At 41.1% G+C, this 23,807-nt stretch overlaps 1 protein-coding gene across 1 annotated transcript in view; it reads left to right on the top strand.

Moving 5' to 3' along the window:
* LOC140239287 (uncharacterized) overlaps nucleotides 1-23,807 on the top strand; it is a 115,838-nt gene that overhangs the window by 18,478 nt on the left and 73,553 nt on the right. The window contains exon 2 of the mRNA XM_072319165.1: nucleotides 18,768-19,013. Within this exon, the coding sequence (XP_072175266.1) occupies nucleotides 18,768-19,013 (246 nt within the window). The remainder of the gene's footprint in view (nucleotides 1-18,767; nucleotides 19,014-23,807) is intronic.

The following is a 23,807-nucleotide window of genomic DNA, read 5'->3' on the forward strand; positions in this document are numbered from 1 at the left end:
TGTAAAATCATGCTGAAAGTTGAATTGTTATAGTTGTGCTATGATAGCTTGTGTGTTGTGTGTGTGGGGGGGGGTTCTTTCTTTCTTTTTGAAGGGGGGAGAAAAGGGGTGGAGGAGAAACGTCTTTCGGTTGCTTGGTTTTGGGATGGGGTAAAGGGCAAAGAAGGAGCCACGCTGATGAATCACAGTGAGGAACAGGAAATTAAATGTGCGTGACAGCAGAGGACTGGGGAATAGAAAGAGAGAGAGAGAGAGGGAGATCGTAGATTAAGCATTTGAGGTTGTAGGAAGGGACTCGCTAGAGATCAGAATGAGAGAGAATACTGTATAGAGAGAGGGAGGGGAAAAAGAGGAATAAGGGAAATGGGTTCAATTCGAAGACATCTATTTGAATACAATTGATGTTGGTTATCAGTCTCTCCCCCCCCCCCCCCCCCCAAGCTCCAGCCAAGTGACACTAATTACAGCGTACCTGGCAGTCTGTGAATTTTGTGAGCAGGGCAGCATAGTTTAGACTTCATGCAAAAGAACTGTGCTGAATACTTGGATTAGATATAGACTTGTAAAAACATATCTGAACAAAAAAAGAGAAATGTATGCTGTTTCAAAGTCTAATACAATCACATGGTCTTATGATAATATAACTTAAAACTTGAGATTTTGTTTTGGCTGGGTATCAGCAGCAAGTGCTATCTAGGGACTAATGTTTTATTATCCGCCAATAGAAATGGAAATCGAGTCCAATCCAATCAATATCTGAAATGTCAGAATAAAAGTAATGCCTTCAGTGTAATTAGGTCTATCTAGTTAATGATTTTTCCTTGTTTTAAAATGTATTGTGATATTGTTTTGTGTCTGAACAGGCCATAGAGATCATGAATTAGGCCGTACTCTGTGCTTTACGGTCCAATTTGTTCTAAGTCCTGGATTACGCAGTTTAGAAGAGGACAGTGAGAAGGGAAAAAACTGCATTTTGAGATTTGACTGTAAAATCCCAAAACATGAAATCTCATAGATGTTTTGAGCCATGTTCCACATAGTCCTACGAGTGTAATTTGCTGCGTGTAATCGACACCCCTGTTTTTCCACAACTACCTCGAGCTCTGGGGCTCATAGTCCCGCTCTGGTTGTTCACAGAAGAACACAACTCACATGCCTTTGTTTCCCACTTTCAACTCCTGTCACGGTGTGCCTTCATGCAAAGTTTCAGATACTCGCTTTCCTCAACAGCTGAAATTAAGGCCTATGTTCAGAAGAATATCAATTTCTTTTGTGCTCAGTATTTGGTACCCGGAGTGCCAGCATGTTTTCTTTACCATATTTCTATCTTGTAAATGGCTATTGATGCATGGTCTGGCATTTGAATTTGATATTTGTGAGCAGTTCGTGTTTCTTGTTGGCTCTATTTTAATTTGTAATTCAAACTGTCACTGATATGTGTCATGTAGTTTGGAAGGTACATTGTGTGTAAGCTATATCGATAACCTTTTATGTTACGGAGCTGCGAACTTGCACATTTTTTTTTTCATAAGAAATACAAAAATAATATTTTTCTAACATTTGATTAAGCATGCACAAAACGTGAAGCTTTTTCCCTTATATACATGTACACCAAAGAATGTTGTTTACATATATGAATTAATATTTTTTCCGTTTTATTGTGTATTGGCATTCTTTCCAAATCTGCAGAGATTGACAGCCCTAAACTAAGGTTGTGCCATGTGCTTCTACCCCATAGAGATTGATGTATGACGCAATCACTCAGATCACTCTCCTTAGTTCAAGGAAACATCTTCCCCTTTCGTGTCCAAGCAGTCAGCTAGATCACAGACTCGGAATGTATTTGTCAGGGGAATCACGCTGTGCATACCTTGTCAGATAAATGATGAGCTGTCATTATTTGATGCAGCTTTTGCCTTCCTGGTTGGAAAAGAAAAAGAAGGAAAGAATTGTGGCAGGTTATTTCCTACTCTGAACTTTCCCCCGAACCAAAGTGTTCACTTGACAGTGATACAACATATGAAATGGTACTGGACACTGTGTTTACAACCAATCATTGTCAAGGAGGGGGCGTGTCTGTTTTGGCAGAAAGACCTCACTTCAGAGCGTGAGATACCACCGAAAACAGGACTGTTGCCAAAATTTCTATTTCTTGTGCAGTTTGAATTTATCAAAGATACTCTAGCATATTGTTTGCGAATTACATGTAGGCTTTGACAAGACTTTTTTGCTAGGGGGGACAACTTTATTCCCCCTTTTGTTTGATAAAAAAAGAACAACAAAAATAAGTCATACTTGCTCGAAATGTTCATGATTGCAACATTTGATCTGCATGGTCTGTAGAAAAAATAAAACTAGATAAAAGTTGAAGAAATTGCTATAGGTGAGGCTTTGTTATCCTCATTGAAAGTTATATTGAGCAGTGCCGTTTTGTGGATAAAAAAAAATCTTATCTGTCTCTTGAAGATGTCTAAAAAAAAGATTTGATGTCTGAGGGAGCGAGCAATTTCTGGGCCAGAAATGTGTGTTTTTTTCTCCAAAATATTGTCTAAAATGAAATCATGAGACTGCTTTTATTTTTGTCCATTGTGTGTGAGATGTGAGGGATATGGCGAGGTGATGTGATTAGATTGAGTGCCGATCCCAAATTATCTGATCCCCGAAAACAGCTGCTGCCGAGGCAACCACTTTCTGCTGGTCTACTTGAATAGTGCCGTTCTCATTGCAAAAATTTTGAAATTTGGGTCACGATATGGGTCGTGATATGGGTCGCGTTTTTTTATATTCATCATTCTCACTGTAAAAAATTTCAAAACTTGTGCTGCAATTGTTAGTGAAGAGCCGACCTGCGCACATACATACTGTACTTACTACGTCACAGTGCCAATTCAATAAACCATGGCATGCCACAGCTGGTAAGAATAGCAAGGAGCAACACGTGCGATGCATTGCAGTTTGTAGGATAGAAAATTTCAACATTTTTTGTGGTCACCATTCTTATACCAGGGTACTGTACAACTTCGTGTCTATTTGCCAAGAAAAAAAAAATGCACAAAGTAATGTGATTTGGACCATGGCCCAAATCTCGCGAAATAACGAGTTATTTTTTTTTCACACTGAAAAAATTTCAAAATGTGGGTCGCAATCATATTCGCGACCCGAAATACTGCATTATTTTGAGTGCAATGAGAATGACACTAATGTGTTTAGCTGTGCTCGATGCTAGAGGGCATTATGGAAGGTGGCATACTTGGAAATCCTGGTTTTGAAGTGTAGTGATTGTGGAAAGATGATACGCAAATGCCCAGAAAATGCGGCATGCATGGATGCAAATGTAGGTAGAGAAGGTGGTCGAGGAAGGTGGATGCCTCACTATTACTTCTTGAGCAGGGTGAGAAAATGACGCAGAACAAATCAATGAGGAAACTCGTGTCCCGGAAAGGCTTTTCTTTGGCGTCAGTAATCTTGATTACGGCAGGGGATGCGCTTGCTTTAGTAATCATCCATTGTTTGGACGTTGACGCACACCGGGATGACGGGTCAGTTTGATGGCTCGGCCCGACCGGTCAGTGCGTTCTCCGCAAAATTACGGACTTCCTGGGGCTGGGGTCAGAACTGTTTTGGGGATTGGTGACGAGATACTTTTCTATTTTACTTCATTGTCTGGCATTATATAAGCCATGAGCCATCATCTGACAATTTGCTAATGTTGGTAACTATCCGAAAAGCGATCCTACACCAACCAACGGTGAATTGTACAGTACATCACAGAAAATGCAAGCATGATAAGGTTATGATTTTTGAAATCTAGATGAATTAGTCTTTGGTTCATGCAAATGCCTTTGTTTTCATGTATTATTGTGGTTGTACATTAATTGGCAAAAGACCAGTAGATGCTAGAGTATATAACGGAACGAATTATAGAGGGCAAGGAATATAATGCAAAGAGGGTCTGGTTGCAAGACTAGCATGGTCTTTTGTCATTGCTAATATTATCATTATGATGATGATGATGATTATGATGACGATGATCATCCAAGTTGTTATTGATATTATTATGACATAGTTTTTTATTTTCTTAAATTTTCCTTGGTACACTAGTGGGACCTTGTAGTAATATGGCCTCCCATCCCCCTAAAGTTGCATCATAACAAGCATTTGCCCAGGCCCCTGTGTTTAGGCTGGCTGGCATTGTTACTCTCTGCCCACAAAGCATTCATCTTGCCCATTTCCCCCTAACACCTGTGGACAGCTGTTGAGCTTGTGTGGCTGTGTGTGAAATATCGCTACATAGCGCCTCGGTGTCAGAAATGACTGTGTAGTCCCATAGGGTCCTAGTTACATCATGAAGGGCAACATTTCCTTAGCTAGAAAACGAAAAAAAAAATCTCCAAGAGAAAGTGTTTTAACCCTACGTTTTGTCATTGATAAAGAGAGGAGATTTGGGGGGGGGGGGGGGAGAGGGCGTTATAACATTGCAATGGTTATCTTATGGCCATGCTCACATTCTGTGCGTTAACATTAGCGTCACATATATCGTTGCCCTGATGTTTTTCATCGTAGCAAGATGTGTATTATTATTGATGGGAAGCAGGGAGAGTTTATGAAGCTAGTGGGGGATTTTACTACTCATGATTGCACAGCAACATACAGTGCACAAAATATGTATACAAAATAACACACACGCACACACCAGCTTCAGTTATAGGATGATGCAATACCCAATTACCTATTGCGTTCATGATGTGTAAAACATGGTCTGTTGAGAACAAAGGTAAATTAAATGGACAACAAAGAGATTTATTGTTTGTGAATGCATAAAATCAAACCACTTCTTTGATTTATAAGATGTGGTGACACATACCCCGCGTTCACATTAGTCCCCGCGACGCGGGGACAGCCACGAGAGATCTTATCTTTTTTACGACTGACCGTTCACATTGGTATCTCATCTGTCCCCGAGCTGTGGGGGCAATTGGGGCTTGGGGCGAGCTCTGCCAGGCATAGCACATGCGCACATTTGATGACCACAGCTGGACGCTATCAATTTCGCCCCAAGGTCACTCTCCCCTCCAAATCTTGTCCCCGTACCCGACTTGCTTGGCGGGGACGGGGGGGACAAGTCCCAGTGAGCGTTCACATTATGGTTTTGGAGGAGAAAGTCCCACAGCTGGGGACTTTCCCCGCGTCGCGGGGACCAATGTGAACGCGGGGCGTATTTGACCTTGCATCATGTTTGTTATGTTTGAAGAGATTGGTAGATGTGTTGGATTGTGCTTGAGACTGTGTCTTTGGAGATTATGAAAACAAGTGTGAATTTAAAAGCAGGAATTTATTTTTTACCATCCATGGATCCATGATAACTGTATTTTTTTTTATTTATTTTTTTTTAAAGATACAAATACACACTCATAGACACACACACACACACACACACATACACACAAACGTGCAACACTCGTACAACCGCAACAGCTTCTTGTATGGCTATCAAAACAGGAATGGCCTAACATTTGATTAGGCAATGAAGTAGACAGACATGTTCAGACTTGTTGGATTCAACACCTTCACGGTGTAGGTACATGTAGGTCGTACACGCTTTAAAACGGGAAGCATCTATTGATGTCAACATTGATAATTAAACAACTTTTCTTTTTTATCCTTTCCTTTTTAGTGATGGGGGTGGGGAGTTATTACATTGATATGGTAGAGATGTTGCTTGTATATTAAGTTTTTCATATACTCATCATCATTAGGGTAGAAAGGTTCTGTTTCTTATCTTTCATGTCTGGTTTGTAACGTAAGGCTTTTATTGACCAGACAATGTTACCTCAAATCAGATCCTGTATTTTATGGATGGTTCTACAATACGTGTATATGCAGATGAATTAGTTTATAGTACGTGTAGGTTGTTGCTTTTGGGATGTTAGTTTTACTGTACATTTGAACGGGTACAAGGAAAACATTGGATGTGGGTATTGCTACTCACACACACAGTGATGAAAGAACTACTGTATCAGGCCATTGAGTTCATGTTTTAGATAATGTTTGTAGGATGAGAATGGTAAAGAATATCCAAGCATCTCATTTTCTCCACAGATTTGTGTTATTACTGTAAAAGAGAAAATTTTAGCATGAGCAATTTCCTGTGCTAGGCCAGGCGAGATGAATTTTACATGTTATTAATTCCGTGGAATCAAAATATATAATGTAGTATTACAGATATGACAATAAAAAAAAAAATTATATATGTTCTTTTATGCTAGTTTCATATTGCGCGATTTCTGCACCATGTAATTTTCCACTTGCCGTATGTACAATTGTATAATATGGTTTTAGAGTCTAGATTCCACTGTACTGTAGACTGGTAAAGTCTTGTTTGGCTATGCTCTATACAAGTCCAGCATCTCCACCAGTGTTTGGGGACTTGCTACATTCATCATATAGTTTGCGTGTTCACAGGTGGAATGGGATCACGTTTGCTTCCCTCCCAAATTTCACACTTAGTCCCCTCTTTCATGAGCAAATCTGTTCACGCGACACGTAGGCCTACCTCAGTTTAACGGGGTGCGTGTGCATGACGATAAGCGTAGAATTCACAGTCACACCCCACCTCGCATTCCTGCTACGTTTCGTGTCTATTTCGGCTGGGTAGCTGCCCTTCCTCTCCATCCCACCCCCCAACTTTCCTACCCCACCCCACCCCTATTCCCTGTCGTCTCACCTTCCCTGGGCCCTACCATATCTGCCTGGCAAGCTGTTGTGTGTTAGGAGAGGTGCCTCCAATCTTGAATAGACACATGCAGCTGGGACTGCTGGGAAACTCATTTATCCAAATATGAATTATTGATTCTTCCTTGCTAGGAATACATCAGCCCTTAGTGTCTACAAAGGTGTCTATGTTGGTGTTATCTGTGTATGTGTATGTGTGTGTGTGTTTGTTTGTAATTGTGTGTGATTGTGTGTGTAATGAATGTGGCTGTTCTGCTGCTTACCGTATTTTACCAGGGAAAAACATTTTTATGCATACTTTGCAGTTGTGTTATCATTTTTTTCTCTATAAAGAGAAAAATTGAATATTTGAATATCAATTCTGAGGTTGTATGAGAATTGGTTACCACAAAGAAAGAAAAGAAGGTAGAAATAGGCCTTTAAAAAGATCTTGATGATAAGGACAACAAAGATACACTGTAGGGGGAAAAAAGGAGCTATGGCAGAGCGCTGAGAAACCAACATTTCTACGATGTACACTCAAATTTGTCAACAACTTATGGATCTAGTTTAAGATATAGAGCACCGTGTATACCTTTGGTAAGATGCTGGCTCTTGCATATATACTTCTGTCTTCTCTTAAGCCAGTTTTCGTTCTGATGAACAGTTTTGTTCTGATTCAGCGTACGAAACTGAAGAATGAAAGCGAGAAGTGGAGGAAGAACAGGGGAGAATGAGAGATTGATTGGAAAATCAAAATCGGAAAGAAAGTCCACACGAGTGAGAGAGAGAGAGACTGAGAGAAATTCAAGACCCCCTTAGAAATTCAACAACACTCTGTTCCATTTATGCAACGTGTCAACCGAGTATAAAGGAAGGAAATAGTGAAGTAGGAAAAGCAAACAATCGGGCAGAAACCACCACCACCACCGACCAAGCGAGCCTCGGATGGTATAGAAATGCGCATAAAGTTTGCCTTTGCAAGAGGTGTCTCTTTTCCGCGTCTGCTCTCCCAGTAATGCGTACAAGGATGGTCCAAAGTCTATGTTTGTCATGCATGTGTGTGCTATCTTCTCCAAGGCCAGCTCTGTATCTATGAACCCACACACCCCTGCCATTCTCCGCTTTATTACAGGTCTCCTCTTCTTTTTCTTCTTCTTTTTTTTGTTGTTGAAATTCCGCAAACAGAACAGCTCGGAAAAACAAATGGTGAGCCGTTTTGCACACAATTTTATTCCAGCGTGCATTAAGGCCCCATAAGATGATTGCTCAGGGATGAGTTTGACGCTCAAAACAGAGGGGGAAAGAAACTACGACAACATACAAAAACCTCCCTCAGATTTAAAGAGAAGAAATGAGTGTTATTTTGAGGCCGTATTTGATGTGATGATGTAATCTGGTGTTTGCCCTCCCCTATGTCGAATAACTTCTATTTGCACGGGACTGTGCCCGTTGTTTGCTGTTGCTATCTACGTGCATGTAAAGGAAATGGAGGAAAGATGAAGCCTGTCCAGTATCTGACCATGCTATTTGTCATGAAGTAGTTTTGATGCTTGAATTGATCCTTTTTTGCACCTTACAGCTACATCCTCATCAGAGCTAGAACCCAGGCGATGATTAACCAGTATAGATCTAATGCTACTATTGTCATACTTTGATATTAATAATGAGGTGTGCATTCATATAATGCTTCTAAACAGGTTAAAAGTTTATTGGCACTTACCCTTTTGCTCCATATCAAAGGTGTAGGGACTCATTCAGAGCAGGGAGTAGCATAGTAAGCGACTTTTTTTTTTTTTTTTTTTTTAGTAGCTCGTGTTGTGTTTGTATGGTCAGAAGCATGTGCATTCGTAGGTGCTCTACATATTGCCATTTTGTGAAAAAAGCTTTGTGGATGAAGTAGTGCTGTGGCATTACCGTTTATTATTACCCATGCCCAGTGGGATATTACTTCCATCACGATAATCATCTGAAAGGCCTCGTCATTATCATCATCATCATCATCATCATTATTGCAACCTTTTGTACCCATTGAAAAAGAAAAAAAGAAAAAAAATCTTTGCTGTTTTCAGAATCCTCGCCCTCGCTTGTCAACAGCCTCGCCTGAGCCGCTACCCATCAACTTCATTATCCCAAATACCTTGCGCCCACCGATTTCCTGATCGTCCGAATTCGCGTTGCCTAGCAACCGAGCATTTCACTTGACTTCCCCCCCAAACCGCATCTCGCTGAAACATTATCCCGCTTCCTTTCTCCAGGCTAAGCCCCCTTCTCCCATCTTTTTTTCCCCCCCTCCATCATATAGATTTGTGTATTTGCATCTTTCCCTCGCTCTACTCTGCCGTTCTCTTCCCGAAATACCAGAGGTCATCTGAAATGAGTTTTCTTCCTCGACGGCTGCGTAAGATTCGTGGAGGTATGGGGCATAGAGAAGATAGAATTTCATAAGGCTGATCGGTGGCCTCGGAACGGGAGAGTGCTGAATGGTGTTTTTTTTTTGTCTTCTTTTTCTTCTTCATCTTCTTTCCTGCATCTCTTTTGCCGTTATATTCTTGACAGGAAAAGACGCCAGCATTTGTTGGACAGCGACTGGTATTGGTAGTGATCATGGTGCTAGGGGGTACGATGCCATCTTGACCCCATGTTATTTTTGTGTGTCTGTGTGTGTGTAAAATGGTAAATCTGTGTATTTGTATCAAAATGCAAACACCTCCACTACTGTATGGCTTTTGAACTTTTTTTGATGATTGCATATTATGCAATTTTGTAAATCCATTACTGGTATATTTTCAGGACTATTGCTTTTAGGGTTGTGTATTTTGTAAATGTTCACTCAGGAATGTCAAACAGACCATCAAATTTGAAAGCATATTTCAGCAACTTGTTTGGAAGAATGAAATGAGAACACTGTAACTTAGTATTACATTTAAAGCGAAGTTTGGACATATGAAAGGTACTTTCACGATGCATTACAATCTTTACCAATGAATTTATGGGACAATATGAGCATTATAAAGCTAAGAGTGTTAGTATCATGAAGTCTTCATTCCATCTGAAATACTTTCTGTGATTTTATTTTCTTCCTGTTTGAAATATTGGCAATCTCTGGCTAAATGTTGCTTGTGTGTGTATGTGTGTGTCTTGTTGGACCACACAAGCTCAACAAGTACATATATCTTGGGTAGAACAAGCGGAACAGTTTCTTTCCTTCCTTCTTTCTTTCTTTGTTGTTTTAATCAGCATCAGTTGTACTGATTTTCCTTTAGTCTGAGGTACCGTACCTGAACTGACAAGGCTTGTTGGTGGATATTATACAATGTACTTTCTGTCAGGGCACCCTTGAGAACTACACACAAATATCTCTCCCGAATGAATAGATAAATTGACCGCTAGTAATTCTTCAACCGGGCATCTGCCCCAAATCGCAAGCAGCGGCTCTAGCTCTAGTTTTCCTTCTTGGTTCCTACTGCACTTTGTCTGTAGGGCAGAAGAAGTGGGTGGGGGGGGGGTGGGGGTGGATGGTGATTATGCACTGTGTGTTAATTATGGTCTTACATCACTCAGGAGCTGTAGGTCTCTTGATAAAGATGTTATTTATTTATATCTCTCCCCCCTTTTTTTTTTTTATCTACCGTGAATGAAACTCTGGGTTTATCAGAACCAATCTTTAGGACCCTGGGGAATTCGTTTTGTGAGCGTTCTAGCGAGCAAGGACAGAGAGAGCTCAGCCGAAGCTGGCCAGCCAGCCAGTCAGTTGCCCATGTAGAAACTGGGAGTGCCCACTAGTATTGTAGGCACGTCAGTTATTGGACTTTGTAGTGAAACAGATCATTTGCCAGTTTTATGTGGACTCTTAATGATATAGCATTTATTAAATGCTATAGCATAAAGATAATGGCTCAGTGCCCTTTGAAATTTGTCCCACCGTTATCCTCATCAAAGATATCGTATCTTTAAGTTTGTTTCAGAAGACACGTAGAGCAGACTGTCCAATGGTAATATCTATGGCATGATTTATTGTGCAAAGTCTAGGATGGCATATTGGCGACAGCTTAAAATCATACTATTAAAAGGGGATGGATAAACTTAGGTCAGTGAATGATAAGAATAGGATATGATAGCGCTTTCAGATAGTAGTCAGAAGAAGATGTGTAGTGATGGAAATAATTTGGAGAGTTTTGTTCCAAGATCATGATTTGTTCACAGTCAGTGTGTAGATATAATCAATTAGATACATTTTTATGAATTTCTCATAAAGTTTATCTGGAAATGAATAGAGAATAGCCATTTTTGTTTGCATGGTTTTCCAAAACTACACACTTTGTTTCTGGATATCTCGGCCATTTCAAAACCGATTTTCATCAAATAAACTTTGAATTCCTCTTAGAATTGTATGCTCTTATAAACATTTCATAGAGTAATTTCGAAGTACTGGTATCTTGCAAAAAGTTAAATGCTGAATCCTCACCTCAACCAATACTATACCATCCCTTTAAAGTCTTCAAACTTTGATATTGTATCACGTGCGATGCCCTAGCTCCAGCCCCTCCCCCCCCCCCTCGCCATTTGCTCTTTGAACCATCTTTGTTCCTCTGTACATATCCCTTATCTCAGAAACTACCTTCACCTGCTGCAAGATTCGTCTGTTTACCTCAATTCTTCCTGTTCAGTTACAGCCAGGGAAAAAAAAGCAAAACAAAGCAAATAACAGCTGGAAGCAAAGTCTAGGGAAAGACAAGAAATAAACCGAAAATGTGACACCAGGACTTTGACAAAGCATAAGTAGTATCCTTATCAAAGCTGCACAACCATGTCTGTAAACAGTCTTTAGGGTGAGGGAAATTTTATTCTGCGGTGTAATTCCTATCCCCCCCCCCCCCCCCCACCCACCCAATTTGAAGGAGAAGAATGGCTATGACCTACATTGAGGTAGATTAGAAAAAAAAAAGTCATTGAGGGAAAAGGGAGAGCAAGATAGAGATAAGAGAGCAAAAAGATACAAAATAGAAATAGACGTAAATGAGTCTTGAGGCCGCATTGCTTCACTGCCTGACAAGCATGTATCTACTCGAGTAATTTTTATCCTGGCAATGGGCCAGGTTCCACGTCACCGCTGTGCCGTGTGACTCGTTCTATATGTGGCATGGATATTTTTCTCTTTTTTTTTAATGGGAGGGGGGGGGGGGGAGGAGGAGAAAGGAGGTAGATTGGGGTTGCTATTCATCCAGGTTATATTTTTGGTAGCATGAGGAAACGATGTCCTGTTCTTCGCTAATGAGCATCTGCTTTAAAAAAAAAAAAAGGACTGTTGCACGTAATATGAGACTATCTGCTATATGAGCATGTGATAGCAGGAGGCAAATGCTTCTTGGAAATGCTTTTAGTATGGTTGTGTGAGAAGTACTGTAAAAGTGCCGTACATGATATATCAATATTCATATTGAGTGATAATTTAGTATGCAGTGCATCCTTCTCCTTAGTGTTGGCTTGAAGTTGCCTACTCCAGAACAAGTGCCGTCTGTTGTGGGGGAAAGTTCATGTGAAGGTTCTGGGCCCCGTTTCATAAAAAGTTGATATGATAACAACTCTTGCTGGAATGTCAATTGTCATGGCAACGACATGAATGCAGCATCCTGATTGGCTGTTGCTATGGGAAGTTGTCATTCCAGCAAAAGTTGACATCCTAACATCTTTTATGAAACGGGGTCCTGGTCATTGTGTCAAGAAACATTTCAAGTATACCGGTAGTCCTATAAAGTTATACAGTATGCTAAATTTAATGTGTACGGCTGACTGGAGAATTACCCATAGATAATGTGTCTGAGCATAAGGAATGATGCACTCATGCATTGCAAACCACCCACAATTTCTGCCTTTGTCTGCATTTCTTGTACACTGAAAAACTGCAAAGCCAGAAATGCTATTTGCCCAACATCACTTCTGTGGAACAACCCGTCGAATGTGAAGATTTCAAAAGATAGCATCGGCCTTTTGGGAGATCCACCCATCTTGTAGTTTTATCATTGATCAGCACCCACCCATGTGTTGGTGTGATATTAACGCCATGAGAACAATACACATGTCCATAGGTACAAGGTTGCTGTATATATCGACTCGTTTTTACTAGTGAGGTGGCAGATTGTATTTGTTAGCACAGCCCCTTTCACCAGCCACAATGGACTGACAACACTTTACTGGAGCCGTAGTTCCCAGGTACCATGTATTGTGCTGTTAGCAGGCATCCTGGCTGTCTGGTGGTTTGTACGTGTAAATTCTGAAAGGCGAGGGTGGCAGTGTGGTTGGGCCATGGTGGAAGGTTACAGGTTCAAGCTGCGACCTCGCTGCTCCATCCTTCGCCCGGCAAGTCCGAGAAACCACATGTTCATGTTTTACTGATGTCCTTTCCTTGTATAATTCACAAGCAGGAAAGAAGGGCTTGTAATGAAATGTTCCTCACTGATTAAGTCTCAGTTGAAATGGGAAGAGAACAACTGTATGATTTTCATCTTATTGTTGATGATGCTAAACATTGATGTGTTAGGCACATCTGATTTTTATCGTGAATGGGTACGGGAACATGAGTAAGTGAACATTAGGCTCTCGATGTGTTGACAGTGATTGAACAACTTCGACCGTCAGTAAAAGGGCGTGTTCCTGCCAAATGTCAACACATCCACTACTCACAGAGAGTCTAGGCATTTTGTTTTGTTTTGTTTTTTTCCTCAGAGCCAGCATGCGACGCAGACATGATGATTATGGTGCCATATGTTTCTGGTATTTTTGTTTTGTATGTATATTTATCAATCTTTGGTCTCCTTGTGTTTTTGCAGCACGTGTTGGGTAGTTTGCAGCTTGGCATGAGTCATAGGGTCAAAGGTCAGACAAACAAACATATTGGGCCACGTTAACAACTGTGATCAACGCCTCACTTGATGTTCTGATCAGGTGACTGGCTAGAATGAGGGACCACCCCCCCCCCCCACACACACACACACACATTATTGCTACTTGCACTACTACTAGACACATGCCATAAATAGATTACTTTTTACTTAATTCATATTTCCCTGTGTTTGTAGCAGTTGAGTCTCAACCTCATTTGGCATCTGAAATGCTTTCATATTTGTATATGCTTGTATTGTTTACATCATTTTGCCTGGCGTAGAAAGTGATAGAGAAATTAAGGAAATAGATTTGAAAAAAAAAAAAAAAATTCTCTGAAAAATGCTGGATGAAATATGCTGATATTCCCAACTGCAATAACCTTTCATTCATTTACTATGTATGCAGTATAGTTCATGGTATTTTCATTATTTTGTATTTTTGCGGGTTGACTATATACTGATAAAATCAACAACTGCCTCTCATATTACAAATGGGCTGTAAATTGTTTCCAAGTGATGAGAAATCACTATTCTTCTTTATGTATGAAAAGAGATGAAACATATTTCTTATAACAACAACTTGCAAGAGCTAGTTTGCGAAATATTATACTCATGAAATAGATGGCATAGACAGTGACTGCCCTTTTTTTTTTTTTTGTTGTGAATGTAGGCAAGCCGTAGGAATTTAAAAAAAAAAATTTTTGTCATTTTATGCATTGTATTATATAACATTTGGTCTGACATAGTGTAGCTTCTCTCTCTAAAGTAGGAATATCATTGCGGAGAATCAAAGAAGCAAGTGCTGCAGAAAGGACGGTTGTGTTGTATGTTTCATGACTTTCACCCAAATGTTGCAAATCATAGCCGGATGTACACCAGGGGGCAGCAGTGGGAGTGAGCGGGAAGTGGCCTAGTGCCCTCGATTTTTCCCCATGTCGCTGGCGCACCATTTGTTGATCATTACACTCCTTTGCTGACTTAACATTACTGTGGTTATGTTGTATTCTTCCCGTGGAGAGATATTTTTAACTCCTCCAGAGTGTTAATGATGAGCCACAACACATGTTCGAAAATATTCAGATGTCGTTCGTTTGTAGGAATATAGTCTCAAAGTTACGTGGAGGCTTTTTCTTGTGGGGGGGGGGGGGAGATTGGATGATGTAGAAACCGTCATTATGTGTGATTAAGATGGGCGCAATTAATATCAGATGTAGTGAGAGGTTTGTGGTTGCGGTCGGTGCGAGATGGCATCGATCACCTTTGCAACTTGAGGAGGATGTGTGATGCAATTAACTCTCATCACACTGTCCGTGAAAGTGACTTCAGTTGTTGTTGCATTGCAGCGCATCGCATAGGATGGTTTGATTTCTGCACTTAATCTAGATGCGATGTCCACCCTGGTACCCAGTAGGCCGTGAAGAAGGAGAGCTTTTATGCCATTGGGTTTAATTGAGGCTGTGGCCTCTGCGTCCAGTTCATTTGCCGATTTAATTAGTCACGCGGGAGCCAATCAGAATTCGGCTCTCGGGCCGCTTGAGTGTGATGAAATGCGTAGCTGGTGCGGCGGCGCTCGTGAAAAATAAATCATTCATCCTTGTAGGGTTTTTTCGTTGCGTTGCACTGGTTCTGTGTCAATTACCCGAGACCAGCGTGAGCCGTGGGCGCTGCAAATTAGCACTACTGCAATTGTCATGTGACCCACATGGAATTGTTGGCCGGGCGTATTACTTTCTGATGAGAACTTGGCGATTGCTGATGGCAAGAAAAGGTTAGACGTAATTAAAAACAGATGAAATGAAGCGATGGAAGCACTCTACTTTTCAAAACGGGCAGACAGTGTCATGCAAGAACATCACTGTATGTCCTTTTCAAAAATATAAACTAACCAACCGAGCAAACAAACAATGAAATTCCGTTGAATAACAGCCTTTGAAGAAACCCCTTTGGTGTGAATATTATTATTCTTTTTTTATTTTGTTCCTTTTTCCTCTTTGTATGGTGTATTTGTGTATGGTACTATTGCATACACTTAGTTTGCTTTTGTGGTTTGTGGGCTGTATGCTTTTTTTCTGCAGTAAGTATTTCAGGTTATTTCAGAGTTGTGGTTGGCATACATGCGAATGGTGCTGGAAAGGGGGGGGGGGGCATTCACGGTGATACAGTCAGGAAGATTCCAAATGTCATTCAGGCTAGTTCGATGGATGTTCAAGAGCTAACACGCGAACGACTTTGTTCCAGGCATGTGCACTCGGCCGAGGAAGTTACTGGAGTTTGAACTTCCAGCAAATATTTGGAATGTCAGCATTGGACGTAGTTGTTTTTTAGCCTGACCTGCACAATCGGCTTTGTGTTTGGTTTGCCGGGAGTGAAGCGACACCATGTCCTTCAGAAGTTTGTCATGCAAATTAATTGACCCCCTCTCTCCCTCCTTTATCTCTGTATCTCTCTATGGCCTCATTTCGCTTTAATAGGTGTAACCAGCGTACTAGAAAATGTTTCAGGTTTTTTTCCCATGATTCAGGTTTTGCCTGTTTGGATGCTTTATGAAATCTTTGAAGAATCTTTTTTTTTGTGTGTGTGTATGGTACTCCATGGTACTCATCAATGAGGAAAAAAAAATAAGACGGGGATGACTATATTTGTAGTAATCAAATGCTAAACTATATGACAGTTTGCAAGATTTATGCAAAAAAAAAAAGACCAAATTCATTCCAAGACTTTTTGAAGTCCAAAGTGTTTTCCTGTTCACTGCATATCTTCCGATGAACAGTGAGTTTGCATTCGAGACAATCTCGCACTTGAAGAATAATACATGCACATTTTGAAAGAGATAGTCACACCAAGCATTATCTCGATGCGAAGAAGTGTGCATGTGAAGATGTGCTTACGGGTCCCGATTTAGTTCAGCATTATGTCAGGGAGAATATAAAACAAGAAATCAAGAGATGACATTTATTGCATGACACAAGTAGTGACACAACTAGTGTTTCAAAATGTGGCTACTGGTTTTACTGCCCATTTGAGGGAATGCCATTGCTTTGCAATGTATCGCTTTATGTCGTTATCTCTCGCCCTGCTGCATCAGTGATGTGGAAGTGTTTTCTGAGATCGTCCCTGAGTAGCGCAGGGGTGAGGCGTGAATTTTTTTATTTTTTTTTTTTGAGCGCGATCCCTTGGTAAATATGCATTACCAGTGGGGCCAGGTTGCGTGGTGTTTTGGTAGATAATCACACGACCTTTGTATGGCTTATTATACTCCCACGCTGTTTGTATTGCATGCATGCGCCATCAACAGAGATCTAAAGACGGACAGAACGAAGAATAGAGAGAACGAGAGAAACCTTCTGCCTTTTACTGATAGTAGCACCCCAGCTGTGACTTCAGTTCATTAAGATATGATTTTTCTCCCCCCCCCCACCCCAATCTGTATGGGGTGAGATATGAGTGTATCTTTGCTGTGCACGTGTAAGCTAACTATGACATCGTAGTCGTTAGTGTGTTTTTATATTACTTTTGTCTGCGAGAGAGTTTGAAATACGTACGTGTGGGATACGTTTCTATGCGAATACAAATTGGGGTGTGGCAAAAACTGCATGCAATTTTTTTTGTTTGTTTGTCATGATTCAAATAGTCTCTAGTTACCTCACAGAGAATCAAATGACATGTCTGAGGTCGACATTGGTACTGCATACGCGATATATTCAGCAAGTCTGATTAAAAATTCTTTGCTAATCGGGACTTCCCGACAATTTTAAAGAGAGTGATCATTAAAGTTGTGATTGTTGAGTGGGCTTACAGCAGTGGATGGAGAAATCAGTAGTAGTCACTCATTCCTCAGGAAGCAAAATGAATGATCCTGCACTGAAAACAAAAATGATATATGAAAGTATGAACCAACATCAAGAATCGGCATGCTCATGACTCGTACGAAACAAACATTCATGATAGGTGAACTACTTACATTGTACTTGTGCACGCACCTAAACATAATGTTTGAATCAGAGTTGATATATTTGCATGTTCTTTAATTTGTGAAAAGTACCCCCAAATTTAAACCTGCAAAATAAATGATGTATTACAGTAATTCTTAGTTATGGCTCGTTCTTTTTCGGACTACCGTGTCAGATACGAACAGACACTGTTTACAAGCAAGCATCTTGTTGCAGTTTGAGTCAAAGTTGATGGGCAGAAATTCCCCCCCCCCCCACTTCTCAATGTCTGCCAGTGCCCCATCCATTGCTTGTAGGTCTTTCCATTGTCGTTAACTTGTCAGCCCGTTTTAAGTTTGGTGCGGCTGCAGAAGAAATTAATGTTCCACCCTGCAGTATAAAAAGCACTAATGACCCCAGGGAGAGTCAAGAATGGGTCGTTTCAGGGGTCAAAATAGGGACAAACAAAACAACAACAACAAAGCCTCCACAGCGCCCGGGGGAAAACCATAGTGTATGTGATTATATGAGTGTGTATTTGTAACATCAGTTTTTGTTGTTCTTTTTTTTTGGGGGGGGGGGGTCATTTTGTCTTTTCACACACAAAAAAAAATCTCAGATATTGTCCCTCCCATTCATCACCTGTGACAATCAGAACCATAAGAATGTCTTGGCTGTTCAAATGTCCGACTTCAGTGCTGGTTCAAACCTGATGAGGAAGAATGAACAAACAAACTTTACTATGCTGCTGTATGTGTATGAAGCAGTACAGCACACTGTGTGGGAAATCACAGCAATCAGAGGAAACAATTGCTTTGATACAGACACTTTGATAGTGAAATTTCTTATGTAGGGACCTATTCCGTATGATTAATAGTTTGCCCCACTTATCTATATCAGTGTTGGTAGTTCCATAGGTCCATGGTAGTTCTAAGAACCCTGTACTTGGGAACTACATAATACATTGCACATGCTCTCAGGGTATGCCTTGTGCTTTGAATACAAAGTCAGCAGCTCCCTTTCTGAGAACCAGATTTTCTGTGGTTTAGTGTAGTATTGATACACTACTAGTGTACAGTACTATCTAGGTATTCCTAGAAAGTAAACCACAAGCTATAGGAGTAGCAATTTGTTTTGTTTGTTTTTTTCTGGTTGTTGATGGCAAAGTAACAAAAAGTAGTGTTTTAGAGTTTGTTTAAACGTCATTTACATCAATCCCTTTGTCTTTCCCTGTCTTCAATAGGTATGGCCGTGTTGAAAGTGTGAAGATTACTGGGAAGCGTGTGGCAGACGGGACCCAGTCGGCGTACGTGGATTTTGTGGATATAAACAGCGCCACCAAGGCGCACGACGCACTAATCAAGATCGGCGAGCGTGACCTGCGGATAGAGTACAATAACCCGGACAACACAGAGGATTCCCTTATCCCAGAGAGGGACTATGAAGTCATACACGGACGGCACTCGCGTTACGACACGCGGCGTGACGGGTAAGTTATCGGAGGTGGCGCCCTCGCTCTCCGTGTGTGTGCATTTTCCTCCTCAGCGCCACGAGTCCGAAACCAGAGCCAAGTATCCCAAGGACCTCCCCCTCCTGGTACCATATTGGATATTACCCTGGATATATACACACCTGTCTTCTGACGGACTGCACTTTCATCGGGGGCGGAGTCACAGCTGGTATTTGGGCACATGTAACACGTACTGGTGGTTTGCCCTCAATGTTGAATAAAAGAAGATTAATAACATGACAAGTAGATGTATTTCAGACAAATTTTGCATTCATGATCATTGCTTTCATTGAGATTCTAGTTCTTGATAAAGCCCAGGTAAAATGTTAAAGGGGAAGGCTAGTAACTGAACAGTGGGAATCAGTGGGAATGCTGGAGGATGATTGCTCCAATCTTTGTGGGATTCATTTAAGAGTACATTATCTATTGTTGTGTTGAAATTATTTGCTTCAGAATGGTCTCATATTCAAGTAATGTGCAGTTTAATGTTTCCAGGTTAGCGTGCCTGGTCAGTGACGGGGCATTAATCTGCACATTACTTGAATATGACACCGTTCTGAAGCAAATAATTTTCACACAACAGTAGATATATAATGTACTCTTAAATGAATCCCACAAGGATTGGAACAATCATCCCTCAGCATTCCTACTGATTCCCACTGATCGGTTACTAGCCATCCCCTTTAAACCTCGGTTTGTTTAAAGAGCCACTGGGTACAACGTATCGTATGCATGCTATCAACCATAAAGACGAACAGATAGCCGGTATAAATTGTTATTTATAATGGCGTATCAGGCCTTGTTCGGGTTATTCGTATGAATGGTTTAATTATGTCAGACTATTACTATTGACCAGTGTGGAGATTGTACTGATGGGTTGGCACAATCAACATCTTTAATACAGTGCGCTGCATGAATTAAACTATTCCTTCATCACAGCTGACTTTGATGAGCAAAACATGCCCCGCCCACTGAACCCTTAAACACATACACACATATGTACACACAAACAAACAAACAAGGACAATGTATGGTGGGACATTTATGTGTGCAATGCATTTTCTCGACAAGTTAGTTCCTGGTTCGTATCCATGGCATGACCTACAAGCCATCTGCACAGCCTAAAGAGGGAAGTGTGTGTCTGAAAGCAGGTTTTTTCAATTTGTCATAAAGGGTGTGGAGTCTGTCTGAGTGGAATTTGTTGAGCCTAAGCGAACTGCTCTTGACTATCATATAGTTTTGCTTTCATGCAGTTCATTTTAGTTCCAAGTTTCTCTATGCTCAATATGATCTTCCTTGGTTATTGACCCGTTGAGGACAGACTTGATTGATATTGCTACAACACACATTTCCCATAGACCCCTCCCTGCCCAAGTATACTCGGGACTCGCTCTCAATGGGTTAATCATGCAATATTATGCCCCAAAACAAACACACACAGACATAAGACACTCGATCATCCTAGCAAGTCACTGGGCCAGCAGGAATCAAAGACATTTGCCAGGCTAGGCAGTGGCATTCTATATGCTATGAGAGGTGATCTGCTTTCAAGCAGCAAAAATTTTTTATTCTCACCTGTGATCTGGCTCCTGAAGCATGGTTCTAATTAAGAGAGCCCGAAAATGTTCACACATAGAAACAGGTTTCTCCTTAGACCAAAAACTGCAGTGACATTCCATACCACAGCCACGTAGGCCTAAAAAAAAAAACTCGGTGTGCTCGGCAGTCAAACATGTAGGTCCTCCATTGTAGCTTCTGATATGCTAGTATGAGCATTTATGTACTATATGTATGTACCATCATTCATTTATCTGATAAGTGTATTAATATCTATCTATCTGGAATAAATAAAAGTGAAGCTGTAGGCCTGTAGCTTTGCTTGCTTGAAGATATACAGGTTAAGTCATTGAAATTACAAGAATGTCCTTAAGATTGAGCAAAACTTATTTGAAATATATATCCCCAGACAATGATTGGTGGAATTTGATTTTGGAAAGTGTTTGGGAGAAAACAGTTTAATTTTACTATCAGACTCCCAACAAATTTCTCGCTTTGTGCATGAAACGTATATCTAAAACATATAATGCAAACTTTTATTCTATTACCAGTCTTAAAGTGCTTAATCTCCTGCGTACCATGTCGCAACAAAACCATCTAAATCTCGTAGAGACAAATTGGGAGTTTGAATTGGCTGAATTTAGAGTGCTTTAGACCGACTTGTTTTGATCGCAACCAACACGAGAGTTGAAATTGTCTCGTTATTCAGAGAACTGATGTGCATTTAAAGAGGAAGAGAAAAGAAAGTGAAACCGACGAAAGTGAATAGAATCGGAAAAGGCTAAAAGCAAAAAGCCTTGAACATCACGATGCAATGGATTCCAAAATGTCAGCTATATTGGCAGTACGGCTCGAAGCGGTGCTGGAAATGTTAATGTATGTGCATTGTTCATGCGAACTGCAGTGCCGTGGGAAGAAGCCGTTCGGCTAAACCTTGTTGTGTTATACGAGAGGATTTTGTAGATTATGTGCTATTTTGAAAGCAATGCTTCATTCTTGAACTTGTCAGCACACTCATATTCAGGAGTGGGTGGGATAATATAATCTGCAGCCACGTTAAAGCAAATCAATACACATCCCTGCTCCCTCCAAAAAAAAAAAAATTGTGAGGACAGCGTGTGTGCGCCGTCTGTGGATCCCAATCTCTCTCAATCCGTTATGTGCCATGGTTTTACTCTTGTACATTCTTTTTCTTTTTTTTAAAGACTCTGAAGACATAGTCTAGGAATGGTGATGCTTCATAAAACATGTCTGTGCATGGTTGGTGCTGTGAGGAATTCGGATGAATAAAATAACATCACAAGGAAAGACTGCCATATGGCAGTACAGGAACAACACACAGCTCCGATACACAAGCCACAACAGAGCGTGCGTTGTACGCTACAGGTACGCACAGTTTGGAGTAGGTCATTCCGTACGGCAAATGGTGCACGAAGGCAGGGCCGTGCACACCGACTCTATTCACTCAAGTTTCATTGGAGTATAGTATACAGATAGGCAGTTTCACAACTGGTTTCTGTGTGGGCGGCGACACATACCCAACTAAATCAAGCCAGTATACACACACACACACACACACACACACACACACACACTCAATACAGCGCTGACGCTCTTAACTGCTCTCTCGCAAAGATTACCTCAAGCATTTGATAAATGGAAAGGGTAGGAGAAAGTTTTGCCAAGAGAGGGAGAGGGAGAGAGTATGTGAGAGAAATATATATCTGGCATATTATATGAAATACAAAGTGAGAGAAAAGAGAGAGGGAGAGAAGGAGGGAGAGATAGACAGAGATAGACAGCAATATATACACACAGCTTTTACACACAGAGGAACCGTTGGGGTTTATGCAGTGTGTGTGAGAGAGGAACATGCCCATTCTGTGTAATTTAATCTATGATCTAGGTTGTTTACAGTTTTCCTGCCTGATGGTGGAGAGGCCCAGCGCCAGGCGCTGTTAGAAGGGACGCGGGGTCATAGCTAAACCCAATCACAAGCATCCTGTTCAGCGATTGACTCAGCGTGAAGCTTCCACGATAGCATGTCACGCGGAGGCCACAGCTATTTCCAAAGCGTATTTCTGGCACACACACACACACACACACACACACATATACGCAGCACACAGGATCCTATTCTCTCACTACACATTCTCTCGCTACCTAATGGCCTTCAACGCATCCTGAGTGTGTGTGTGTGTGCTGCTGCCGGTGCATACATTATACAGTCGTGTGGGAGTGCTGTGTGCATTATGAAGGGCAGCTGTTTCTAGTGAGTGAAAACGTGTGCTGCCGATTTATGCCAGTGTGTGTAGGGGGACCTGCCAGTGCTATTACTCCCTTATGAAATTCAGGGATGACCTCAACATGGTCGTGTCACAGGAAAGGATTGTTTGTGCACAGTAAGGGATGACCTCAGTATTCTTCCTGTGCATTTCCTACAGCGTATGTTGTCAGGGAGTGCAGTAGCACACTATGCGTGTGCTTGTTGTTGGCTTGTGGGCTTCAGCATTTCTCATGCTGCTGCATGGCCTTATTGCTAGAGGATTAACTACCAGTATTAGAAACACATACTTTCATTTTAATATCATATCCCTCAATGACATTGCCTGAACAGTTACAGTTTGTTAGATATGCAGTTGATAGTCTGGGAGCTGGGGGGTTCATTAGATTGCAATTTGCTAATGGATTCTCGTCTGGATATATTCAGGTCATATGTTTTAATCTACCAGTGATCCGTGTCAGTGCTTGTATGTGTATGGCGGTGCCAGACGAAGGGCGTTTGTTTACGCAATGTCGACAATAGCTGTTTGATTAATTTAGCATCCATATGGGTATTGCAGCTTGATATGCCGAGTCTCTTGTAATGAATAGGGTGAGGGAGAAAGAGAACAATTTTGAAAGAAGTAAAAGGAAAGAGCAAAAAGGGGAAAGATGTTTTGATAAATAATACTGCCGTCTTTCTTCACAACTATAGATTCAATATATTGCTTTATTTTGCCGTCTCTTCTGTTGGCAGTGTTTCATTGAGTTGTTTGGTTCATGGGGCCTAAAACTATGGCTGCCATTACAAAGTACTGTAGTAATCGGGGCTTGTGTGATTTGAGAGGTACAGGACATGATACGTGTTGTATGTAAGCTCTAACGGGCAGGATTTTTGGCAGTGAGAGTGGCGGCCCGCATTATTATAGTCATCTGGCCATTCCACCATGGCCC

The sequence above is a fragment of the Diadema setosum genome, chromosome 15, assembly GCF_964275005.1.
Source record: "Diadema setosum chromosome 15, eeDiaSeto1, whole genome shotgun sequence".
Taxonomy (NCBI): domain Eukaryota; kingdom Metazoa; phylum Echinodermata; class Echinoidea; order Diadematoida; family Diadematidae; genus Diadema; species Diadema setosum.